The 26,034-nt window shown below is 47.2% G+C and overlaps 1 protein-coding gene across 6 annotated transcripts in view; it reads right to left on the bottom strand.

Annotated features, from left to right (window-relative positions):
- The window catches only part of LOC144720259 (MAGUK p55 subfamily member 7-like), a 63,918-nt gene extending 39,371 nt beyond the window's left edge, over positions 1-24,547 (bottom strand). Inside the window, exons 1-2 of one of the 6 annotated variants that reach the window (XM_078596891.1) lie at positions 24,386-24,533; positions 21,790-21,934 (exon numbers count right to left, since the gene is read on the bottom strand). Coding sequence is in view for 3 of the 6 variants with exons in the window: in XM_078596853.1 (XP_078452979.1) it covers positions 21,272-21,370 (99 nt within the window). In the remaining 3 variants the exon portion in view is untranslated. Of the gene's footprint in view, positions 1-21,271; positions 21,753-21,789; positions 21,935-24,385 lie in introns of those variants that run through there. The other 5 variants (XM_078596872.1, XM_078596881.1, XM_078596853.1 and 2 more) reach the window with 5 other exon arrangements.
- Positions 24,548-26,034: the final 1,487 nt, after the last annotated feature.

Below are 26,034 nucleotides of genomic sequence, written 5' to 3' on the forward strand. Positions count from 1 at the left end.
CAGTGTCCCATTGAGCCATCAGGTCTGTTTTCGATTAAAACATCCAAGAATGGTAACTTGCCATCCTTTTCCACCTCCATGGCGAATTTGATGGCTGGGTGTATAAAATTGATGTGGTTGAAGAATTGGTCCAGAGCTGGTAGGCCATGTGGCCAGATGATGGACGTATCATCTACGTATCTCTTCCACAAGGAAGGACATAGGGTGGATGCCTGGATGGCATCTGTCTCGAATTTCTCTGTGAAAACATTGGCTACAACTGGAGATAAGGGGAGAACCCATTGGGGTACCTTAAACTTGTTTGTAGAATGTTCCATTCCAGGTAAAGCACGTGTTGGTGAGGCAGTGTCTAACCAGGGCTGGAACATCAGCATTCAGTCCTTGTTGGACCAAATCTTCAATGACTGCAATGGTGTCAGGCACAGGGACTTTGGTAAACAAAGATACCACATCAAAACTGACAAGCAAATCACCTGGAGATAGTGAGATGTCCTTCATTGAACAAAGTTAAGTACAGCTGAGGTGATCTTACCAGTGAATGGTTGCAAGGTCTCAGACAGAAATCGGGCCAGTTTATAGGTGGGTGAGTAAAGGTGGAGACGATAGGACGGAGTGGTGTACCTTCTTTATGGATTTTTGGTAAGCCATAAAATCTGGGTGGTCTAGCAGCAGAGTTTTAAGGAAAGCCGCTTGGTTGATTCAATTAAATATGTCGAATCAGTGATGATGTTGTTGGTTTTCGTAACCAGGCCGTTGGTAGGATATCTTTTGATTTTGGTATAGCTGCCATCATTAAGTAGGTCCTGAATTTTGTTATTGTATGTGGTTTTGTCCATGATGACAGTGGCATTGCCCTTGTCGGCTGAGAGGATGACTGTCATCTCTCTTTTTTAGTTGAGAAAGCTCAATGCACTCATCCTTGCTGATGTTGCTAACAGGTGTCTTAGTGTTTTTAAGGTTTGCAGCAATTTCCGATCTTGCCACGTCTGCAGGAATGTGTCCCAAACCCTTAAGGGCTACGTCGACCTGGGGAATGATATCATCAACTGGGATGTGTTTAGGGGTGACTGCGAAATTCAACCCTTTAGCTAGAACCGATTTTAGGCTGTTGAAAATTGGGCTGTTGCTCTGATTAATAACATTCTTGTCACCATCTAACTTTTTAATATATGGATCTGGTTTCTTCTTGGAAAGGAGGTTGAATTTGGAAATCAGGTTATCTTTGCATTTAGCTGACATTGAGGCGGCTGAAGAGGCTATCTACATGGTCCCAATCAGAGATGGAGACACTTTTTCTGTCAATGTTAAGTGTCATTGTGTAATGCGGGCGTAAGCGACCTTCCGGATGTGACGTCACGGGGGGTGGAGTCATGTGACGTGGGTGGAAGGTTCGGGTCCTTAAGCGGGTAAACCGGAAGGGGAAGTCAGTCGGGGTGTGAGCGGAAAAGAGTGAGGCCACGCGGGCGAGTGAGAAGAGGGGGGGGCGCCGACGGCCATCGGGAGCCAACCCCGAAGACAAGAGGAAGCTGCGGAGTGGTGTGCAGCTGCAGAGGAGACAGCCAGAAGGGCTGCGTGTTAGAGGCAGCGGTGTGGCTGCCAGGAGGAGCTGCGGAGAGAGAGAGAGACAGCACGAGGCTGTCAGAGCTGTGGAGGGAGAGAGGGAGACAGCACGAGGCTGTCAGAGCTGTGGAGAGAGAGGAGTTGCAGCGAGTACAGCCAAGGGGGGCTGTGTGAGAGAAACAGCAGCGGGGCTGCTGTTGTGGATCGGGCCGACATTGGAGTCAGCACCGTGGAGAAGCTACAGAGTAAAGACAGCCGTGTGGGTGTACAGCACGAACCGAATAAAGGACACTGAGCCAGACATCGTGGTCCAGTCGTTTATTACACTGGTGTCGGAAGTGCAACGGCATGTCGAAACAAGTGAGGAAGAAAGTTAATCCGGCGCCTGCATCGGCTTCTTCGTCCGACGACGACGAACTCCCTCCAACCACGGATCCTGTTGGGGTGGTGGAGGAGAGCCCGGCTGAGGCGACCACGGGAACGGGAGTGGAGGATGTTGGCGCGGTGGCGGGTCCGTCGACATCATCAGACGCGGATCAACGATGGCAAGCGATGGAGGTACAACTGGAGGCACTTAAGGACGTCCTGGCGCATCTATGCCATCTCGTCGCGCCAGGGACGATGGATGATGCAATTGGTGCTCCGCGGGCCGCCACGTTGCCTGTCCTGCCGCCGCCATTGCCCACGCGGCAAGAGGCCGCCATTTTGCGCGCTCCGTGGCGCCAAACCGCCATCTTGGCCACGCCGCGGGCCGACGCCATTTTGAATTTGCCATCACAACCACCACCATTGGAAGACGGCGGGAAGAGGAGTCGGAGTCGCCACCTTACAACGGTTAAAGAATTTTCCGTCGGTGGGGACTGGAGCGCGTTCGCCTGCCGCTTCTTGGCGGCGGTACGCACAGCAAGATGGACCGATGCGGAGGCTTTGGAGGTGTTGCCGACTCTCCTGGATGACGAATCTGTCCGATTCTTCCGTTCCATAACGACCGATAAGAAGGCAACTTTACGTGGTGTTTTTCAAGAAATGGCCGATGCTTATGAGCCACCAGATGATGCGCATTGGCGATTCGCTCAACGACAACGAGCACCAGAGGAGTCGCCCGTGGCGTTCAGGGGTGCGGTGCTGGAGCTGGCCATGGCAGCTTATCCTGAGACGCCACAGGACCTGCTCGAGCCTCTCATATTAGGGAAAATGTTGGAGCTGTCTCGGGATCTAGGGATCCCCATGCCTGTGTGTGGGCATGAGAAGCTAACTTCCCGGACGGCTGCTAAGTGTCTCGATGCGCAATTCAACCTCCGTCGCTGGAAACAAGTGACGGCGTGGACGGGGGGGCCCGTCAAAGAAGGGGATGCGCTGGGGTGGAACCCTGCGCAGGCTGTCTATGTTCCGGATGACCGGGGCCCTCAACAACTGACGGCCGCCTCCGCTCCATGGACGGGACGCGGCGGGCCGAGACCGCGCGCGGCGCTACCAGAACGGGGCCGTCAGGAGGCGAGGCCTGCGCTTCGGCGCAACGAGGCCGAATGTTTCCGCTGCGGGCGTAGGGGCCACTACGCCAGAGACTGCTGGGCCCGCTTCCCGGCTCCGCCGCAGCAGGAGGCCTCGGCACCGGTCAAGTCGGCTAAAGATCCTCCGAAACAGGCATGTCGGCACGCACCAGACACTCGGCAAGGCTTTACACCTCACCCATCACCGTCGTTGCGCCATCCTAACGTTGTGGTTAAAGCATGCCCTTCGACGGGGCCTTGTCGCTCGGTCACGCAGTGGCGCAAGTTGGCACGGAGAGTCGTCGCGGCCGCTACGGGCTCGTCCACTGTACCGGGGTCTATACAAGGGGTGGACGTACGCATTTTGGTCGACTCCGGCGCGTCTGCGACTATTATTTCGGATGTCATTTTCCATCTGTTGGGCATCCCGCCGGGGGCTGTGCGTCCGGTTTATGGGTCGTGCGTCGCTGCGAACGGGGGTAGCATGGGTATCGTGGGTCAGGTGGATGCTAAGATATCTATTGGGGATGTGTCGGCCTCGGGTGTTGTGTTGATATCGAGATCTTTGGCGGTTCCTTGTTTGTTAGGCACCGATTTTTTGGCTAAGATGCCCATTTTGATCAAAATCAATGAGAATTGTATTGAACTGCCGGGGGGCCGTCAAATCTCGTTTCTGCCGTCGCCCTGGGGGCGACCTGCTTCGGCCGTACAAGTGCAGGCGCTGTCCGTCGCATCTGTGGACATCCCACCTGGTACACAGATGCTAATACCCTTGCGGTATCGGAAGCCCCTGCCTGATCGGCTAGGAGCAGTAGGGGTCTTGTTGTCACCGTCCGCCACGATAACAACCGGGTTGGCGTTAGTGGGGGCACAGACCATCGTCCGGCCGGATCAATTACCGTTTTTACAGGTGCTTAATGCGGGGGGAGAAAACGTCCGTGTCCCGGCCGGTACGGTTGTGGCACATGCCACTACGGCGTTTGCGACCCATGATTGTCCACATAGCCGGGGAGTTGTTGCTGGGGTTTCCGAGCCAAGGAGTTCGGATGATCGTTGGGTTGCTCATTTATGTGACGGAAATTCTTCCCTGTCCATGGAGCAACGTGGTGCGCTGCGTAAATTGTTGTTGACATATTCCGATGTCTTCAGCTCCGATGATTTGGATTTGGGCCGCACTTCGTTGCTTTACCATCACATTGAGACGGGCGATGCTGCCCCTATTCGATTAAATTCGCATCGGATGAGTCCTGCGGAGCGAGAACACGTACGGGGGGGCAGTGGAAGACATGTTGGCTGCGGACATTATATCGCCATCTAACAGCCCATGGGGCGCTCCAGTCGTCTTGGTTAAGAAGAAGGATGGCAAATTGCGATTTTGTGTTGATTTCCGCAAATTGAATAAGATATCGGTGGCAGATGCGTACCCCCTGCCGCGTATGGATGACTCCCTCGACGCATTGTCGGGGGCTAAGTTCTTTTCCACACTGGACCTCTCTTCGGGATTTTGGCAGCTTCCCCTTGACGAGTCCTCACGGGAGAAAACCGCATTCCGTACGCCGCAGGGGTTATTTCAATTCAACTGTCTCCCGATGGGATTGAATGCGGCCCCTGCTACATTTCAAAGATTGATGGAGCTCGTTTTGACGGGGTTGCAGTGGGAGATATTTGGACGATATTATTGTCTTCAGCCGCACATTTGATGAACATTTGACGCGGCTGGAGACAGTGTTCACGAGGATGCGTTCTGCCAAATTGAAATTCAAACCAAAGAAATGTCACCTACTGCAACGGTCCGTCCGCTATTTGGGGCACATTGTGAGTGCTGAGGGAGTGTCCACGGATCCGGAAAAGACGGCGTGCGTCCGGGATTGGCCGACTCCGGCCACCGTGGGGGATGTTCGGCGGTTTTTGGGATTTGCCTCGTATTACCGAAGATTTGTGCCGGGTTTTGCGACGATTGCGAGGCCCTTGCATCTCCTTACGGGTAAAGGACGGAAGTTTGTTTGGGGACAGCTGGAGGAGGCGGCCTTTCGGAGTCTGCGTGATCTATTGGCCACGGCCCCAACATTGGATTATCCCGATTTCGATCACCCATTCATTCTTGATACGGACGCGAGTGACACAGGTATTGGGGCGGTGTTATCACAGTCTAAAGGGGGTGTAGAGCGTGTCGTGGCGTATGGTAGCCGAGTCTTGTCTCCTGCGGAAACCCGCTACTGTGTCACTCGCAGAGAACTATTGGCGGTTGTTTTTTTCCTACGGCAATTTCGACCATACCTCTACGGTCGTTCTTTTATTGTGCGTACGGATCATGCGGCCTTGCAATATGCCCTTAAAATTGACCAGCCATCCGGACAGTTGGCACGTTGGTTGGACACGCTACAGGAATTTTCCTTCCAAATTCAACATCGGAAGGGAGTGCGCCATGCGAACGCTGACGCACTTTCCAGATTACCGCGGCGCGCCCCTTGTAAATGTGAGTCGGGGACGCATAGGTGTTCGCCGATTCCAAACCCCCCTCAGCCGCTTACGTTGGCCGTCGAGAAGTCGGACACTCCGATGGAACCGGGACCGGCTGACGGGGTTTTGAATCTGCCGCGGTCTGTCTGGATCCGGGAACAGATGATGGATGAGTCATTGGTGTCCTTGCGGAAGCGGTCTGCTAGGGACAATGGGAGTCCGAGTACGGCTATGGGGCCGCAAACCGCTCTCCGAGATGGTCTGCTTATGTGGCGGGAGGGGTTCCAGGAACGTTGGCGCCTGGTGGTACCAACGTCCTTGCGATTCGAGTTGATTAGAACCCTCCATTGTGACACTCTCTTACATTTAGGGGTGCAGAAGACCTTGTTGACGTTGCAACGTCATTATTTTTGGCACGGCATGGCGACAGATGTCGTAGGGCACGTGCGCGCGTGCCCTGCGTGTGCACGACGTAAGCCGCCGAAACATCCTTACGTGCCGCCTCTCCAGTCGATTCAGGTGTCTCGAGTCAATGAATTGGTGGCACTGGACATATTGGGACCTTTTCCACCATCGGCGAGGGGTAATAAATATTTGCTGGTAGGGGTTGAGTACCTCTCCCATTGGCCGATGGCCTGGCCGTTGCCCGATCAGTCGGCCGCGGCCATTACCGACGCCTTTTTGTTTGGGTATATTATGGATAAGGGGGCGCCTGAGAGACTCCTCACGGACCAGGGCAGGAATTTCTCTTCTAAATTATTGGCGGAAGTGTGCGCGGGCCTTGGGACTAAGAAAGTACGGACATCCCCATACCATCCGCAGACGGATGGTATGGTTGAACGGCTGAACAGGACATTGTCTGCCATGCTTTGCCATACCGTGAGTGAACAACAATCAGATTGGGATCTGCACATCCCCGGGGTGCTTTCGGCGTACAGGATGACGCCTCATGCGGCTACAGGATATTCGCCGTTTTACCTTATGTATGGTCGGGAAAACGTGCCGCCGGTGGATGTGCAATTGGGAACTGGGGTGAAGGGACCTCGTAAACCACTTCCTGAATACATTCAGGACACGGTTCGCCGAGTCACGGAGGCGCGGGAGAATGCCCGCGTGGCTACGGCCAAAGCCCAGGCCCGGAACGAGCGATATGCGCGACGGTCTGAGGGGGAGTGCCCTTGGAAGGTTGGGGACCTAGCCTGGCTTCATTGTCCACAGGTATGTCCGGGGACCTCGCCGAAATTGCACAAACCCTGGCATGGTCCCGTACGCCTCATTGCGGTTCCCAACCCACAGTCAGCACGCGTCCAGATTGGGTCTCGTCGCTGGGTTGTGCATACGTCGCGCTTGAAACCATATGTTGCTCCCTTACATGATGCGTCATCCCCCAATGTTGCCTTGCCGGGGTCTGTTGCTGCTGACTCTCCCCTGCCTGCGTCCATTGATCTTGCTAGAGCGCCTGTCGTACCTGTTCCAGACAGGCCGGCCGTGACATTGCGGGGGACGAGGGGCCCTGCTCGGAGGACGCCTGCCAGGTCTGCGGGACCTTCGAGCCCTGCAGCCCTTCCGACCCAGCTGCGGGCACGGTCACAGGACAAGCCCAAGACTAACTCTTTAGGGACACGGGACGTCGGTGGACTTCCAGCTGCGACAGGGGGATTACCCCCTGTCATTCCTCGACTTTCATCGCGTTCCCGTTCTGCGAGTGGGCCGCCGACCGTCCGGGACGGGCCGGCGACCCGCACACGTTCCAAATCGCTTACGTTTCGTTGATTGTTGCTGTCTTGTTATTTTTTTTTTCTTACAGTTGTATTTATTGCATGCTTTTTGTACGTTCGTTGATGTTAATTGCGTTGTTGTTGTTGTTCTTGCTGTTACATTGTATGCTTAGTGTCCTTTAGGGGGGGAAGCTCGGTTCGCCGCATTACGATTTGCTATTGGTCAGCCGAGGTCGGCTGGGATTTTTCTACGGGGGAGGGTGGTGTAATGCGGGCGTAAGCGACCTTCCGGATGTGACGTCACGGGGGGTGGAGTCATGTGACGTGGGTGGAAGGTTCGGGTCCTTAAGCGGGTAAACCGGAAGGGGAAGTCAGTCGGGGTGTGAGCGGAAAAGAGTGAGGCCACGCGGGCGAGTGAGAAGAGGGGGGGGCGCCGACGGCCATCGGGAGCCAACCCCGAAGACAAGAGGAAGCTGCGGAGTGGTGTGCAGCTGCAGAGGAGACAGCCAGAAGGGCTGCGTGTTAGAGGCAGCGGTGTGGCTGCCAGGAGGAGCTGCGGAGAGAGAGAGAGACAGCACGAGGCTGTCAGAGCTGTGGAGGGAGAGAGGGAGACAGCACGAGGCTGTCAGAGCTGTGGAGAGAGAGGAGTTGCAGCGAGTACAGCCAAGGGGGGCTGTGTGAGAGAAACAGCAGCGGGGCTGCTGTTGTGGATCGGGCCGACATTGGAGTCAGCACCGTGGAGAAGCTACAGAGTAAAGACAGCCGTGTGGGTGTACAGCACGAACCGAATAAAGGACACTGAGCCAGACATCGTGGTCCAGTCGTTTATTACAATTGCAAGAGGGTCTTGTCTAAATTGTCTAGTTCAAATCAGAGCAGTCTTATTCTCTCTGAGATCTGGGCTAGGCTGCCCCTGAACAAGATCCGTTTAGCATTCGGAGAAGTAACAGCAGCAGCTGTGAGTGTAAAGACGATCGGTTTTACCTTAGTGTCGCGACATCTCTTCAGAAAAGTGAGCGACTCGATTAGATGAGCCTTTTTGTCTCGAAGTTTGTTGAAAGATCTAATAGTTGTGTGGTAACCTTCCCTGCAGATGCGGTTAAATCTTGACTTAAAGCTTTCGTGACTGCAGGAATTCATATTCTTTGGGTCTTTCAGTAAAGCCACGTAGATAGAAAAATAATAATAATACTGCAAAATAATACAACATTGGGCATTGGTATTCTGTCTGACAATGAAATGGGACATTGCTGAGAAACCCAGAATGAAGGAAAATCAGCAGTATATATTGCGGCGTGTGTCTTGTCAAATAAAAAAAACAATTCTTGGAACAGCTGTGCACAATAACACAAGGTCACGTGTTCGCAGAAAATGTTTGAATTGTATTTGTATTGAAAGCATGCTCCCACCAACATTGTCATGCTAATGACACACTGGATTGTTAGAATGCAAACAATAGTTTAGAATGAAAATATAATTTACATGGAAAAGTTTTGTTACTCTTTTAGGGATGAAACCTAATAATGGAGACAAGGTCATTAGAAAAGCTAAAAACCGTACCAATGTCTGTTATATTCCATTCAAATGATAATTGCATCACATGAACCGATAAGTGTACTCAGCCACACAGCCTACTGCTTTGAAAATGCCCTTGCACCCTTACATATCTTAATAAGAGCATGTTGTGCCAAAGCTCCACCCTGCCTGCCCAACCTTCAATGCTGAGGGTTTACCGGAGAAGCGTTATGCAGATAAACATGTGTTTCATGGCATTGAAAACACATCCAATTTAAATTACATCCAATTAAGCCTTTTCTCTCCCACTAGCATTGCGGATCTAATTTTGTGAAGATAAATCAAGTAATTGTAGTTCTTGTGGACAATAATTTCAACATATCTATATATATATGAAAGGAAAATTTGTGAATATGTGTGTCTGTTCGAAATGTTTAGCATACTTCCCGACATGCAACAAACTTGAAATTTGGCATGTGGGTAGTTTCCAGACTGTACACCATGCAAAAAGTATAAAATTTTTGTTTTGTATATATTTTGGGGAGGGGGGGGGGCGCAATAATGGATTTATATTGTGCACGGCAAGTGAGCTGTGACGTCACATCTGTGATGTTACCCGCATGCGGAAGCGTTACGCAGTGTGCCTGCTGAGGTCACGCATCCCCCCAACCCAACCCTCCGCGAGTAAAGTGCCATACAAATGTGTTGCAGGTCTAAGGCATTCTTCGCGCAGCATTGGTGTATTATTTGAGTCGTTTACTGCCGTACGCACCCTGAAAGTTGTGTGTGTCTGCAGCAAGAGCGTGTATGTGTACCTATGGACGCGCACGCGTGTGTGTGTGGGGGGAGCGGGAGTGTAGTGGTTAGCGCGCTGCGCTACGAACCCAGCGACCCGAGGTCAATTCCCGCTCACGGCCACCACCGGTGACGATTATTTGAACCGGTCCTGGGCCTCCCCTAGGTCGACTCAGCCTCAAACGAGTAACTGGTGTGGTGTGTGAACATCGCCACTGGGGAGACAAAAGCGGCCGGGCGTGGTGAATCCAAGTCCCGGGCGAAGCCGGGTAGTAAAGCTAGTTACTTATAAAAGCAAAAGGATGATATTTCACACATTCAACATTACATTGTGCCAGAACCTGAAGGTACATTTGTACCAGGATCCAGCCTAGTTGGAATTATCCCAACAGATTTTAAGTTCTACTTCAAATACATTCTGGCTTGACCTTAAATCCACATTTACGTGAAAAAATTAATGTTGATTAAAGGTCATACTTTCTCAGTTTGAATATGCTTATTTTACATAGATGCTTTCATACAAATGCCAACTCTTTAAGAAATGGCAATGTCTCAACAAGGTGAAATGTATAGTTGACAATTAGCCAGGCAGGTGGAATCTGGGCAAACCTGATATTTTATTGAGCAACGGAGAGATTGTATCTCAGTGCCAAGTGTTAACAGTCCTGCTATGTAATGTTAATACATAATGGATGCCCATTAACATCTCCACAGGCAAATACCTGATCTGAAAGGCTGCCATTTGGTACCAAGTAAATGAGAGTTTTGCATGAAGCAAACACCACAATTGTATTCATATAGCTGTTGTTGTCTTTGACGTTGCAATCAAGTCGAGTACTACTAGCCAAGCCAATAAATCCCTGTTTTGCTCCAAGACAATCAAGATAAGGTAGCTTTCTTTCCTTATAAATGGTACGTCAGCATATATACCTTTAACACTTTTTCCCAAAGCAATTTGTTATAAGCGCATTTTAAAACGTAAATGCTAAAGGAAACACTTTAAGTATGGCACTTATTTCTGTACTCAAGGTTGATTTAAAAAAAAGTATATACCCCCTTTATCCCCCTCCCCCCTTAAATGCACTGTTCCCGATCGTGACCCCTACCATGGTAGGGCAGCGAGCCCGGATGCCCTCATCCGTTCGCTAAATACGAGGGTGCACTACGCCTGGGCCTGTTACACGTTGTTCCTCCCTCCTTTTGATATTCCCACTGCATTCTAGGTTCTTAAAAGACCTTTTGAAATGTATGAATAAGTGGGAGGTGTTCAGGTTGCTCAGGGGTCATCGGAGCACTGAGCCAGAACCAATGATACCCTGGACAAGATAGGTTTAACATGTTGACAAACATTTCTCTGTACCAGGGCATATGGAAAAGGTCCCCCCCCCCACTGTGTGGCTAAACAAAACTTCACTTGAAAGGGTGTCAGAAGTCTGCTATATTCCACATGCTGCACTGATCTGGAGTGCTTAAGAGACATGATGTTGATAGCACAATTGCAATTTTGCACCACAAGAAAAATCACAAAAATGTCAGTTTCCATCATGTGTGTACATCAGTGTATAATGCAACTACAATATTTCCCTTTTTTTAGGTAAAATGGATTGTTTAAATTGTATAATTATACTGCTTTATTTCCTCCTCACACACCGTTTCAGTTCATAACAATATTACAACCATACATTGCACAAAAAACGAGATTTTGATCATGGTAATTTGTACACTATGATCATCATTTGTATGTACACAACTCATTGTTCAGCTGGGTGCAGCTGTGGTTGGAGCAGTTAACATTCGGAAGGTTGTTGAGATAAGTCACTGCTGATGAGTCAACTCAGCCCATCATTCCCACGGTCTATAAACATTTATATCGCTTTGTGAGAAGTCGATGTCATCCTATGAAGATGCATGTCCTCGGCATGAGAATGTGTCCGAGCTGGCTCAGGGATGCCATCATAAATGAGTGCTGCCCTATTACAGTACGGCATGATGAGTTAATTGAACTAAGACAATGGCTCAATGCCATGTAACAGCTGCATCCTGCATTCATCCTTTTGAGATGGAAGTGAAGATTTATCTCTTTCATGCATGTTGAGCTATAATTAACTACAGTAGACGCAGACAATTTGTCGTGAGGAGCTTAGAATGATTTGCGTTACAAAAGTTATTTAACACCTACATTATAGGTAACAACAAAATAAGCTCAGAATTCAGCTGCTAAATAAAACCCGATACTTCTATACACGACGTTTGGTCCATGAGGTAATGTGTTCACTATACATGATTGACCATTTTAAGTTATATTTATGTAAATAAATGACCAATCGTACAACATAATTTTGCCGCAGTGTTACAATTAAATTAATATTGCTTCAAAACAGATTGGTGTATTTGAGAATGCTGTAGTGTAGACTATATAACATGACATCATTGCGTCAAATTCACTGAGGGATCATCCTAATGCAAGAGCCTCTTTAAAATTGCAGTACAACTCAGCAGCCTTCTTGTTATATTGATGTTTATATAAAATGAAGAGTATTTCAATCACCAATACGCATTTTTTGAAGGAAATGCAGACAAACTGCACTGTACATGGAGGATAATTCACTATAATGCAATGAGCAGTAAGACCCTTTTAAGTCCCATAAGCCTAAACCTATGAGACAGTTGCATTACGAAAACCCATAGGACCCAGATATGTGTTTTCTGCTTATACATTGAGCAGTCATGGATTTGGAGGTCCAAAATTCTGTTATTGTAGCCTACCCAACACTAGCTCAGCACTACTGTCAAGGCTTACCAATTATTATCTAACTCATAATACAGGCGCCTTAAAGATTCAGGGGTAACTGTCAGAACACACAGCAATGATACGTTGGCATTGACAACTGCTACATATCTGTATTGTCCCTTCATATGCATATTACCAACACAGCAGCATGTGTGGCTATTAGTTGTTAGGGATGAGCCATTGAATAAAACTCATACATTTGCAATATCTGAATAAGTTGAAAATATTATAATCATTTTGAATTATACACGAATGTAAAGGTGAGCTTTGATGCAAAATAATGAATGAGAGACAATATAAATGGGACAGGGAAAAGCAAGATAATCTAATCGTGTGACCCACCATCAAGACAGCACATAATAAAAATATTTACTCGTTTTTCCAGAGCCAACAGCTGTACAGAAAGCAGGGCTGGGCAGCTGTGCGTGACAGCAAGCAAGCATTGGTACCAGATTTATAGGTCAGGCATATCCACAGAATCCGATAAAACTACATCAATTGACATACAACACATTATTTGGGTCTTTCGGTAAAGCCATGTAGATAGAAAAAAAGAATACAAATATCACGACGTTTCGATCGCAACACAAGCAATCGTCATCAGGTGAAAAAATAGCGGGAGAGCTGCTGAGGCAGGGTGTTATAAAGGTTTGATATGGGTGTAGCCCAAGGTTCAAGCAAAGTGGGCTCGGCTAGTGATGAAATTTGCATGTAAATGTAAGATCGGGTAAATCGGAGAGCCACCTCCATGACGGCGAAGCTGCGGAGGTGGCCATTGTATTGTGAGAGATTAGTATGTCAATGTAAGATCGTAGAGCCACCGCCACATCGAGGAAAGCGAGCAACGGTGAAAGTGTTAGTGTGAGACATTTAACCTGTTAATGTAAAGGCATTTCACCTGTTAATGTAACACCACAGAGTCGAAAATAACTACTAACATCGGCAGGTAGGATGGAAACATCACAATCAAAACCATCACCTTGCCATACATAGCAGGGGTCACAAAACAGATTTCCAAAATCATGAGCAAACACAAGATCCATTTTCGATTCAACATAGTACATAAAATTTGTGATCCGATCCCATCTGTGAAGGATGTGATCCCTGACATGCAATATCCCGGCGTCTACAAACTAAGCTGTGTCTGCGGCAGTAGTTACATTTGGGAAACTAAGCGGCATGTCTCGGACCGTGTTCGTGAACATAAGGCAGATCTGAAACACGGTAGGACCAATACCTCAGCCATGGCTGATCATTATTTTAACGCTGTGGGCACACACGAAATTGATTTTGCCAAGAATAAGGTACTCTGAAAACCCACTGGCTATCAGCAAAGATTCGTTCATGAAGCCAGATATATAAAAGGGAAATTTGTGAATATGTGTGTCTGTTCGAAATGTTTAGCATACTTCCCGACATGCAACAAACCTGAAATTTGGCATTTGGGTAGCTTCCAGACTGTACACAATATAAAAAGTATAAAAAATATACTTTTGTATTTTGGGGGGGGGGGGGGGGGAGCAATAATGCATATATTTTGCACGGCAAGTGAGCGGTGACGTCACATCTATGATGTCACCCGCATACGGCAGCGTTACGCAGTGTGCCTGCTGACGTCACGCATCCCCCCCACCCTCCGCGTAGGCCGTGTATTAATCCAAGACAAGAATCCAAGTCTCGGGCGAAGCCGGGTAGTCAAGCTAGCTCAGATATATAAGCAGACACAATTTCAACCGAGAAGATGGGTACAAACTGAGCAATCATTGTAAGGACGTTATTGACCAGTTTAAGTCATACCTGCCTGTGATGTTTTCATCCTACCTGCCGATGTTAGTAGTTATTTTCGACTCTCTGGTGTTACATTAACAGGTTAAATTTATTTACATTAACAGCCAATTAGCTATTACTTCAGCACACTGGTGTGATGGCAAGTAAATTCAAAACATTTACAATTGAGTACGTTTCGCTGGTGATTACAACCTGGCGGGGTTAACGACATTTATAATTATGCTATCTAACCAAAAAAAACCTTTATCGTGAGCAATAAGTGCACTTGAATTGTACACACCAACATTTAGAAGTGTATTGTAAATCATAAATCTAACTTGTTAAAGAATAATACGTCAAGACAACGAGTTGCAATGCTCAAATTCAGATTTGTTGGTGCTCACCTCTCTCTATGGCTGAGCCAGCAGGATAAACTGTACATAAACGACAGGAGCCAGTCTATCCTACAGTTGACTATTATTGACAACCCACAAATGAGTACTTAAATTCTTAACATCAGACAATAACGGTGTGCACTAACCGTGGCCGTGACTGAACTCCCGAATTTCTGAATATAGGTCAAGCACGATATAAACAGCACCACCCAAATGGATAGCACTGTAACAAGACACAATGAAATAAACACGGAGATAAATTATTGGGTGTTTGTGTATCTTAGCCACTGGATATTGCTGGGCAGCTATCACTAAACCTCAACATATCCTGATGTAAACATGTCCGTTGTTATCCAGATCTATACACTGTAAGACCAATAAATAATTATGAACAGCAATATTTCCGTAATCTAAAATCGTGAGTTTCTCTAACTTATGTTCCTTGATCAAGCATTATAACTGTGCCGCATTAAGTGGCCTTCCTAATAATGTATAGCATTGAACAGAGCACAGAATGGTATGAAAGCAAGTTTTTCAAAGTGGTTATAAAATGTAAGTCTTTCAGAAGAGTTAATTCCAAACTGTTTATCATAACCCAAATATTTACGCAAACGATTATAATTATGCCGTGCCTCTCATCTATCAAGGAATACAACACCGTCTGGCCTGCTCAGCAGGACACACACAAAGGTTTAATTTGAAACCCGAGCATTGATTAATGATGCTGTGGAACACACAAAGCAACCGAAATAGACATCAACAGATGGGTGACTAATGCAATCCAGAGTGCATATAACCCATTGTTCTCACCACTAGACTGTCTGTAAAGGTGTCATGAATAGTGCTGCACTAATACTACTTCATGAAAACCAATAATGTTTTAGAGAAAGCCCTCTCTTTAATTCTGGGAATCCTGTTATTTGGGGTATAACAGCTGCCAATCGCCACTAAATAGCGGTGACGTCACAAAGGCACTTGTGCCAGGCCAGGTGCACTCCGAGGCCACGTGAAGTGTCGAAGGATCGCTGACAGGAGGTCACGGGACAAACCGAGGTGCTATGGATTGACTGACCGAGATGACGGGCAGATGCATAACCTGCGCCGCCTACCATGCCAACCTGCTGCAATTTAACCACCCAGCTTTCTGCTTATTATTGTGAGCATCGTTCCTCTGCTCTCCGTTGTTGTTGGACGGCGACTTCCTCCAACCGCCCAGTAGCATCCTTTACGAGCCTCCTCCATAGAAGCCAATCTTGACACCACTGGTACCAGTGTTCAGCAAGTCCACTCCGCTCCACATTCTCCCGTACCGCATGAGTCTATTTCTTCTTCAGCCCGTGACGTGCCCGTTTAGCCCCCTCTATCCGGCCAAGCAGAAGCTGCTTGGGCATGCGGTGGCTGGGAATATGGGCTACATGACCCAGACAACGCAACCTTGCCAGCTGGAGGAGCTCATTGAATGCGTTCAGATCTTTCAAGAATTTGTGAGCACCAAAGACAAAGATCCAACAGTATAGCCTTAACAGACTGTTGGGGCAAGTGCTGTTAGCGAGCACCTATGAAGGCCGGAACGGTACATGAGGGGGTGGGTGGCCAACACCACGCCGGGGTGGGTGGCAAAACACCACGCCAGGTTGGCTTTGACTCTCTCATGGAAATGTTTTTATTCATCGCACCAGGTACTCATGTGGCTGAGTCGACCTAGGGGAGGCCCAGGACTGGTTAAGATAATCGTCAATGGTGTTGGCCATGAGTGGGTAGCGAACTCGGGGCGCCGGGTTCGTAGCGCAACCCGCTAACCCGCGATGGGCTGAGGAGGAATCCCTTGAGGTTGAAACTGCTGTGGGGCAGCAATTGGTATGTCGAGAATAACAATAAAACAACACAACTTCAAAACACAGCTGCTTCCTGGATACTCCACGACTCATTTATAAATCCACAGGCCTCCCCATACTCCAAAGAAGCCAATGCATTCCAAACAAACTCCTCACCCTGCACAGCTGACAAATTCTTGTAACTTAAGTCAGCACAGCATTGAGCTATTCTGTGAACATGCCATTTCTGGTACACAATTTACTTATTTACAGGGGCAATTTCATAAATAGTTGTCATTTGTAATAATCTTAAAGATAAATAAATGCTTTACAGTAGAAATACACTCATATGTCCCAATAATATGAATGTGAGGTCCCCACAGGGGAAGCATTTAAAATGTAACTGTTCCACACAGTCATTTTGAAATCTGACACAAATGGTCCATGCTACTGGCACACAATGGACATCTTTTGTCAATAATATTACAGGGTTTTGAAGTTCACTTGGTGCAGACCAGAAAACTCAATGAGCAACATCGACCACACAACTGGAAGAATAGAAACCTTAGATTAACCTGAGCAAAGTGATTTTTCGAGGGATATACCAACACAATTGGACAAAAAGCAGTGAGTTGCAACCAAGGAACGGAATGCATTCGAGAGGACAGTCTCCAAAGAGATGAAGTGATGAAATCAGTTCATTAGCAGGGACTAGGTGGAATATGAAATCCTGAGAAATTGAGGTGACAGCTTACGAAGGCAATTATCAAAAAGTCGCTTGAACATGGCTGATGACAATGATGATTGCCTTCAATTAGCACAGTTGGCTACGTACGGCGCAAAAAAAATACAAAACACAAACACATGCTCGTTGTACATCTCCAAACCCACCTTTGGAATTTCATAAGATTGTGACAAGAAAAACTACAAACGCGGCAATAATTGTGATGTGCTTTGTCAAAGGGAGAGAGCATCACAGCGTGTTGAACACTGAAGTACAATTCTGTGCAAGGAAGGCAAGAGAAAGGCCACTGAGGTACAAACGCGAGCACTTGACACAAATGAGCACTTCAGAACAAGAGGGAGGCTATACCACTGCTTTACATTCAAACTTTTAAATCAAGTAAAACAAAGGCAGTAGTGCACTAGTAAAGGGGGAAAGATGGTAAGAACAGGCAGGTCATAAAAAGCCACAAATATAAAAGGCACTTATCTCTGCTTAGTGGCAGAACTGAGGACACTAAGAATAAAAAGGATATGAAAAGGAATTTATAAAAATGTAAGCGTTGAACGCAATAGGTATGCGTTTTATTTCAGGTGATAGTTTTACATTTTTGTCCTTTCCTGAAATAAATTTAATTACGCTCTTGCAAAAAAGTGCTTTGGAATAAGTTCACCAACTCCATGAGAAACTCAAGTGTGGTACACTGTCAATATCAACAGAAATGCTTATTTTACAAACTCCAGAAAGGTCAAAGCATACAGTTGTTATGGCCTGCCATTGGAACGGACATATACATACCATGAATAACTCTCAGTCCCCACAATGCTATATCACTGATTTACTCATCGGTATAATTATTCATGTGTTACACTCTAAGAAAATCAAGTTAACCTCTACAAACGTAGTAATGCATATGTTGTACACGTAATTGTGAGTGATTGAGCAGTTAAGAAACCAAGTTGTTTAATTATTCAATCACTCTCTTCTAACTGTAATGTGAATTTTCATAAATCAAGGCTGCGATTCAATTCAAGAAACAATTTGAGCATCAAATTGTTGCCATCTTTTTTGTATTGTGTAACGTTCCATTCTTGGTTATGCTCTTACATTCTGAATGTAACATTACAACATAAACATAGCGTTTGCATACATTGAAAACAATGAATTATTTATAGAAAACTAGCTTTACTACCCGGCTTCGCCCGGGACTAGGATTCTTGTCTTGAATTAATTTAATATGCCCATATATTTTTGAGTGGAAAACCCTGAAAAAAAAATGTATGCTTACAAGAAAGAAAAAATCCGAAACAAATCAATTGAATACTCTTTACTCTTTGGTTATTTCGGTAAAGTCACGTAGGTATAAAATAAAATAAATTAAATCACGACGTTTAGGGCACAACACAAGCATCCGTCATCAGGTGGGACAACCACAGAAAGAAACAAATGCTGAAGTGGGCAAAAGGACTGCTGTAACAAGAGGCTACATAGGTAAGAGAGGGGGAGTAGCCAGGGAGGAGAGATAGAGAGGGGGTGTGGGGTAGGGGGAGAGTTGTGCTGCTCACTAGAGGGATTAAATCAATTTAACTAAATCGGATGTTTTTCACTTAAGGAAATTGAACCTTAAGCAGGCAACTCGGGAAGGGAATGACGTGGCGAGCTGAAAATAGTCACGTTCCCTTAGAAATTCCAGACAGCATCAGATGTGCAACTCTCATGACGTCAGAGCTCAGCATTCGAGAGTGTTTGCTGCTTCACACAAATAGATGTATTTTCTGCTTTATATTTAAGAGCGAGCTGAAAATAGTCGCGTTGACTTAGAAAATCGAGACAGCTATGCCGCACATTTGTGCGGGATACACGGCCTACGCGGAGGGTTGGGGGATGCGTGACTTCAGCAGGCACACTACGTAACGCTGCCGCATGCGGGTGACATGACAGATGTGACGTCACCGCTCACTTGCCATGCAAAATATATCCATTATTGCCCCCCCCCCCCCCCCCCAAAATACAAAAGTCTATTTTATACGTTTTGCATTGTGTACAGTCTGGAAGCTACCCACATGCCAAATTTCAAGTTTGTTGCATGTCGGGAAGTATGCTAAACATTTCGAACAGGCACACATTCACAAATTTACCTTTCTTTATATAGATTGTATGCATGAGCATTGGAATAAATTTCTACTGATGCATAAATACACGACCGAGATATGTATTATGAATGAACCTCATTGTATCGTATGGCATCATCTGGTTTGTGAGCAATGAATTTCCCTTACATGCATTTTAAGGATTAAAATGCAAATGAATATAATTCAGCAAGTATGCTCTAAACTATAATTTGGATCCATACAAATGCAAGCACATGTAGAAATTCTGAAAAGATATAGTATAGTAAAAAAAAATACCTGTATCCTGAGCCTGCATATTAACATGGGTAGGGAATCAACAGCACAGGATGTTGGGAGGGAAGTGTGTTCCAGACTATGAGGGCAGCACATGAAAATGAGCAATCTCTCACTAAACTAAGATTGATTAGGGGCTGGGACAAAGTCTGATGTAAGTCTCAGCAACAGCTTTGGTAAAGAAATGGTGGATGTCGCTGATGCTGAGCAGACCGAGATCTGGGGTTTTGCATGGCTGAGAATACATGAAGAAAACAAGAGATCAGGATGAACAACTCCAAGGATTTGTACAATGTGCATTGCGAGAGTTTAGCAGGTGGACCTACCAATGAAGGGTATTTACTTTTTAACATTTGACAAAAGGGCTGGACATGATGCATGATATATTCATCTACTACATATAATGCAAAAATAAATAGTAAAATGGACTTTAAATGCGAAACGTTTTACCAGTAATACTGGTCTAAGTCAGCATGGAACATTTGGCTCAGAACACTGCTAACCGAGGTCAATACTGGCGGGTCATTTTTAGTCGTCTGTCTTCTTGCTGTGGTTGTCCCACCTGATGACGATTGCTTGTGTCGCGATCGAAACGTTGTGATCTATTATTTTTCTACCTACGTGACTTTACCGAAAGAACCAAAGAGTATGGATTCCTGCGGTCACGAAAGCTTCAAATCAAGATTGAACTATATGCATATTATATACTCATTCATTAAACAAAATAAGCAACAGAAAATGTACAGCGTGTACAACATCTATTAGCTATACATTCCCCCTACAATGCAGCTAATGATAAGCAAAAGGAAGGATGACATCATATCTGGTCTAACAGCCTGGTAACATTTCCTTGACACGCAACACTAATCTGGATTTAGCACATTCCCCAGCACGTCAGATGACTGAAAACAGGCTAATGCAAGGACAGTGAACTAAATACATAAAAAAGCCTTCCACTCATCAGGAATTATGAAATAAAATACACAATATGGACTGCAAGTGTAATAAGTATGAACAACATTTAACTCATGACTTATTTCCTATCAAGCTTCAGACCTGAAACATTTGCAATAGAGGCGGTGTGTCTTTATAAAAACGGTAATATTTTGTATGGGTGTCTCGGAAGCACTGTTATAGCCGTAAGAGCGATGGTCTGCATATTTTGCTGGCCATGTTTAAGCAACATTCAATTATTGTGGCTCTGGCAAGGCAATCGTTCAATTTTGACAAGAAAATATAAGGGCAATGCATTTGTTTCTAAAAGGTACATTCAACTTCAGGAATGTGAAATTTGCAATTTTTGCACATTTGTAACACATTACTGTATATACATTTTTTTTTTACATATTTTGCTTGCCTGGACCAAACGGCCAGTTAAGACTGATTTACGACAATACTGTGAGGTATTGTCGTAAATCAGTAGATCGTGATTTTCCATTCAGTTGTTTGTCTTTGCTTGCACGTGGAAAATTGTGCAATGCAATCGGTCAAGAGTTTATGTGAAGAACATCCAATAATAAGACACTAGGGGTTGTGAGGGGGCGCCACAGGCGCCCCAGGCACCCCCTCACAACCATTTACGGCCGTCGGCCAGGAAAGTCACGAAAAAAATTGCACACGAACGACGCATTCACGCAAGCACCCGATGCTCCGTTTTGAAGTTTTAAAATGAAACATCTTTGAATTGTATTATGTTTTTGAATTAGATAACTCTTCATTAAAAGCTAATATAATTTTACATCTGGAAGACTTAATTGAAAACCACATTTCGTGTGAATTTTCTCTGGTCGTTAAGTAGATGGCCTTGCTGGGGGTTCTGTTCAATGTAGACTTTCACCTGTTTGGGATTGCGGGATCGAGATAAGGCAACAGAGCTGGCCGTGCGAGAAGACCGCCGTCTGCAGATCGATTCCAACGTAATGGAACGTCTGTCCATGAGCCTCCGTCGTTCATGCAGGGGGCGCGTAGGTTTGCAGCGCCCCCTTCATGAAAACGACGGAAAGTGCAGCGTTCACACAGATAAAGTTATGCGCTTATATAAGAGTATACTAGGGATTGTTTGGGGGCGCTTGCGGCGCCCCCTCACAACCATTTGCGGCCTTCGGACAGGAAAGTCACAAAAAAATTCACACGAACGACGCATTCATGCAAGCACCCGATGCTCCGTTTTGAAGTTTTCAAATGAAACATCTAAGAATTGTATTTTGTTTTGAATTAGATAATTTTATTTCTTCATTAAAAGCTTATATCATTTTACATCTGGAAGACTTCATTGAAAACGACATTTAGTGTGAATTTTCTCTCGTCGTTAAGTAGATGGCCTTGCTGGGGGTTCGGTTCGATGTGGACATTCACCTGTTTGGGATTGCGGGATCGAGATAAGGTGACAGAGCTGGCCGTGCGAGAAGACCGCCGTCTGCAGATCGATTCCAATGTAATCGAACGTCTGTCCCTGCGCCTCCGTCGTTCATGCAGGGGGCGTGTAGGTTTGCAGCGCCCCCTGCATAAAAACGACGGAAAGTGCAGCGTTCATCACAGATAGATAAAGTTGCGCGATTATATAAGAGTATATTTTACCCAGGAACCACTCCATCTCATAAGTTTCAAGCAACTGTGTTGCAATCTACAAAATGAGCACAGTCGCGAAAATGCCTTATATTCCTAAGCACAAGAAATGGGAGACAAATTATGTAGTCCTGAAAGCAAATGGATTACCCATGTGTCTCACGGTGATGCAGCTTGGAATTAAACCTCTGAGCCTTAACGGTGATGTTTAAATAGCCACCTGGAGGTCAGTTTCACTGTTTCTAGATACAGGATCAATATAGAGTCGTGTTACCACAATCTAGGGCTATAGTTCCCTACATTATACAATAATACATTTAATTTATTTGAACTCAAACACCTCATACATGTTGTGCAATATATGTAGGCCTTTAATAAATGAAACTGAATATGAAGGACATTTATTTTCAAAGGTGATTATTAACCTGTAAATGATTTCAGCACTTAAAAATACACATTTATATATATTTATTCTTTGAGCCAACTGAAGCTGAAATAATCAGTTGGAAATTATCAACGTAATTTAATCTACTTGAGTAATAATATCCTTGCAACCGAGCATGTTATGAATAACATGTCTGTAATGATGAGATATTTAAGTAATGAAGCCATAACTGCTGCAGTGTGAACATCAGTCCTCGGCATAAGGTAACCAGGTAAGGTGGGTGATGGCCGGGCCACTCCAGTGTATACCGCTGTGACGTTTAAAATATCCAATGCGTTCAAGATTGTATGGGGGACAACGGCACAAACACATAACAGTAGAAGAAGGGTCGTGTGCCGACACAGCCATTAATGTCCTGCCCTCGAGAATATAACCTTTCCCTTCCACTCAGCAAGGGCGATATCACGCCAATGTATTTAAGTAGCGATTACTGTGCATAGTTTTTTTTTCAGAGTTGGTACGTTACACATGTTATGTTTTTTTTGGTTAAAGCGATTCACAAGGGAAAGAGCGCAATCTGATGAAGTGTCAAATAAATTGGGCATATTTTCAACGTGTATGCATCGTGAATTAATGCAAGCGAGGATGCATATTATTTAGAGTGTAAGGGTGCATTTGTGATTGCAAAGTGCAGGTACAGTAGCTTGTATGAGCGTACTATACCGGTGTAAGAGTATCGCACACAGGTGCAAGGCAGTATCATCTCGGTGTGTGAACGAGTACTCATGGAATAGAATCAACTCCCTCATAAGAGGGTGGCAGGTGTAAGAGTGACTGTGGTAGCAACAATTATATTCGTATACGGTACATGTATACATGTGCCAATATTTGATACTGCCCGTGTTCGTGCGAGCATCAGTGGCTGTATCGGTATCCCTGTGCTTGAAGCGCGTGTAAAGTGTCCATGTGCATCAGTGTGAATCAGTCTGTGTACGACACGTGTTGTCAGTGTCCCCGTGTCCGCAGTACACGTGTGGTCAGTGTGCCCGTGTCCACAGTACACGTGTGTCAGTGTCCCTGTGTCCGCAGTACACGTGTGTCAGTGTGCCCGTGTCCACAGTACACGTGTGTCAGTGTCCCTGTGTCCGCAGTACACGTGTGTCAGTGTGCCCGTGTCCACAGTACACGTGTGGTCAGTGTCCCGTGTCCGCAGTACACGTGTGTCAGTGTGCCCGTGTCCACAGTACACGTGTGGTCAGTGTCCCGTGTCCGCAGAACACGTGTGTCTGTGTGCCCGTGTCCACAGTACACGTGTGTCAGTGTGCCCGTGTCCACAGTACACGTGTGGTCAGTGTCCCGTGTCCGCAGTACACGTGTGTCAGTGTGCCCGTGTCCACAGTACACGTGTGGTCAGTGTCCCGTGTCCGCAGTACACGTGTGTCAGTGTGCCCGTGTCCACAGTACACGTGTGGTCAGTGTCCCGTGTCCGCAGTACACGTGTGTCAGTGTGCCCGTGTCCACAGTACACGTGTGGTCAGTGTCCCGTGTCCGCAGTACACGTGTGTCAGTGTGCCCGTGTCCACAGTACACGTGTGGTCAGTGTCCCGTGTCCGCAGTACACGTGTGTCAGTGTGCCCGTGTCCACAGTACACGTGTGGTCAGTGTCCCCGTGTCCACAGTACACGTGTGTCAGTGTCCCCGTGTCCACAGTACACGTGTGTCAGTGTCCCCGTGTCCACAGTACACGTGTTGTCAGTGTCCCCATGTCCACAGTACACGTGTGTCAGTGTCCCCGTGTCCGCAGTACACGTGTTGCTGATGGCCCTGCGCCTGCAGTACACATGTGTCTGTATCAGCGTCTCCTAACCACGCTCGTGTCTCCTCGCCTCCCTCCCCTTGTTTGCTCCAAGATCTCCCCCCCGCCGCCGCCGCCGCGCTCGGCTCCGCGCAGCAAACGACCCACACGACTCAACGAACCCTGTGAGCGCACACTCAACTCACCTCACCAAAAGGTAGCAAAGTAGCGGACGGGACGCGAGAGAGCGAGTCGCGAACGACACCGCCGACGCTAACAATGCGAGTGCGCGCACCGCTAACCCCCCCCGCCGCCAGCGAGTCGCGGGGGCCGCCACCACCGCCACTCGTCGAAGGCGACGAGGACCCGAACCGCCGGTCACGTGGCCCGCCCCCGGAACCCCGCCCCCCTCGTCCCCGGAACCCCGCCCCCCTCGTCCCCGGAACCCCGCCCCCCTCGTCCCCGGAACCCCGCCCCCCTCGTCCCCGGAACCCCGCCCCCCTCGTCCCCGGAACCCCGCCCCCCTCGTCCCCGGATCCCCGCCCCCCCGTCCCCGGATCCCCGCCCCCCCGTCCCCGGATCCCTACCCCCCCCCGTCCCCGGATCCCCGCCCCCCCCCGTCCCCGGATCCCCGCCCCCCCCGTCCCCGGAACCCCGCCCCCCCCCGTCCCCGGATCCCCGCCCCCGGACCCAATCGCCGAGTGCGGAGTCGCCACGGGCGCTCGTGCGCTCTCGGAAATGCAATTGCGTGATGATGTCATCGCATCCGGGCCTTTATCGTAGGCGGGGCTTGTGCGGCGGGGTGGGGGTTGAGTTTGGCCCGAAACTACAGCAAAAGAAAAAAACCACGTCAGAATAAGTGAGAATATGTATCTCTACCGTAGGTATTCCGGCGAGCTATTTAAAACTCTTCTTGCCCCACCCCCCCGCACGCCAATATATGTCTAGTTAGTCACAGATGATGTGTCGCTAGAATTCACTCGAACTAAGCAAACCCGTTTGCTGTGACGAATAAGCGTTGTGAAGATTAGCGTCGTAACGAGCTCGTAGGATCGCAATGATTCGTCCACGTGCGACGTTGGTTGCGGGTTGCACCCAACCCCCTCCAACCCCTCCCCCCCAGCCCCTTCCCCCAACCACCCCTGCCCCCTCCCCTCCTCTTCAGTCCCCCCCAATTCCCCCGCATCCGGCACCGATTGGTGCGCGAATGAGGCGGACACGTGACCGCAATTCCCGCTCGCGATTGGACGCCGGTTTGTCGGAGAAAATCACATAGCTCGTCATGATGAGCGACAATCCATGGGGTGACGCGATTGGTCAACAGGATTGCACGCGGACCACAGAATCCACGTCTCTGATTCGTCCAAAGTTTCCTTTGTGGCATCACGAACTCCGGTCGTGTGAGTTTAACACATAGACTTTCGCGTTCAATATTATTCATAATGGGACCTTTTTGCCAGTATAAAAGTATAAAAAAATAGGGTTTACCCTTTATGGCAATGAAACAGGTAGTCTTTGGTTTTATCGATAAAGTCACGTAGGTAGAAAAAATAATAGATCACGACGTTTCGATCGCCGACTGCCTGTGTGACTTTTGTGGCGATCTAAACGTGATCTATTATTACACAATTTTATTTAACTCACTCTGTTGTTGTCGTATCCTCAAATCTTGTAACTCAAGTTTAACCCACTTCCCAATGTGCTGTCGACTGCAAACTTGGTATACTTATGTCATACTGATGACAATACTATATTATATCATTTTAAATAAAAAAAATATTTGTAAACAATATTTTTTATATGTTATGTTTCGCCTTGGGTCTAATTGTCTACGCTCACCTGACGTTGGCTGTAA

Source organism: Lampetra planeri, chromosome 1 (assembly GCF_965212315.1).
Source record: "Lampetra planeri chromosome 1, kcLamPlan1.2.h2, whole genome shotgun sequence".
NCBI classification, from domain to species: domain Eukaryota; kingdom Metazoa; phylum Chordata; class Hyperoartia; order Petromyzontiformes; family Petromyzontidae; genus Lampetra; species Lampetra planeri.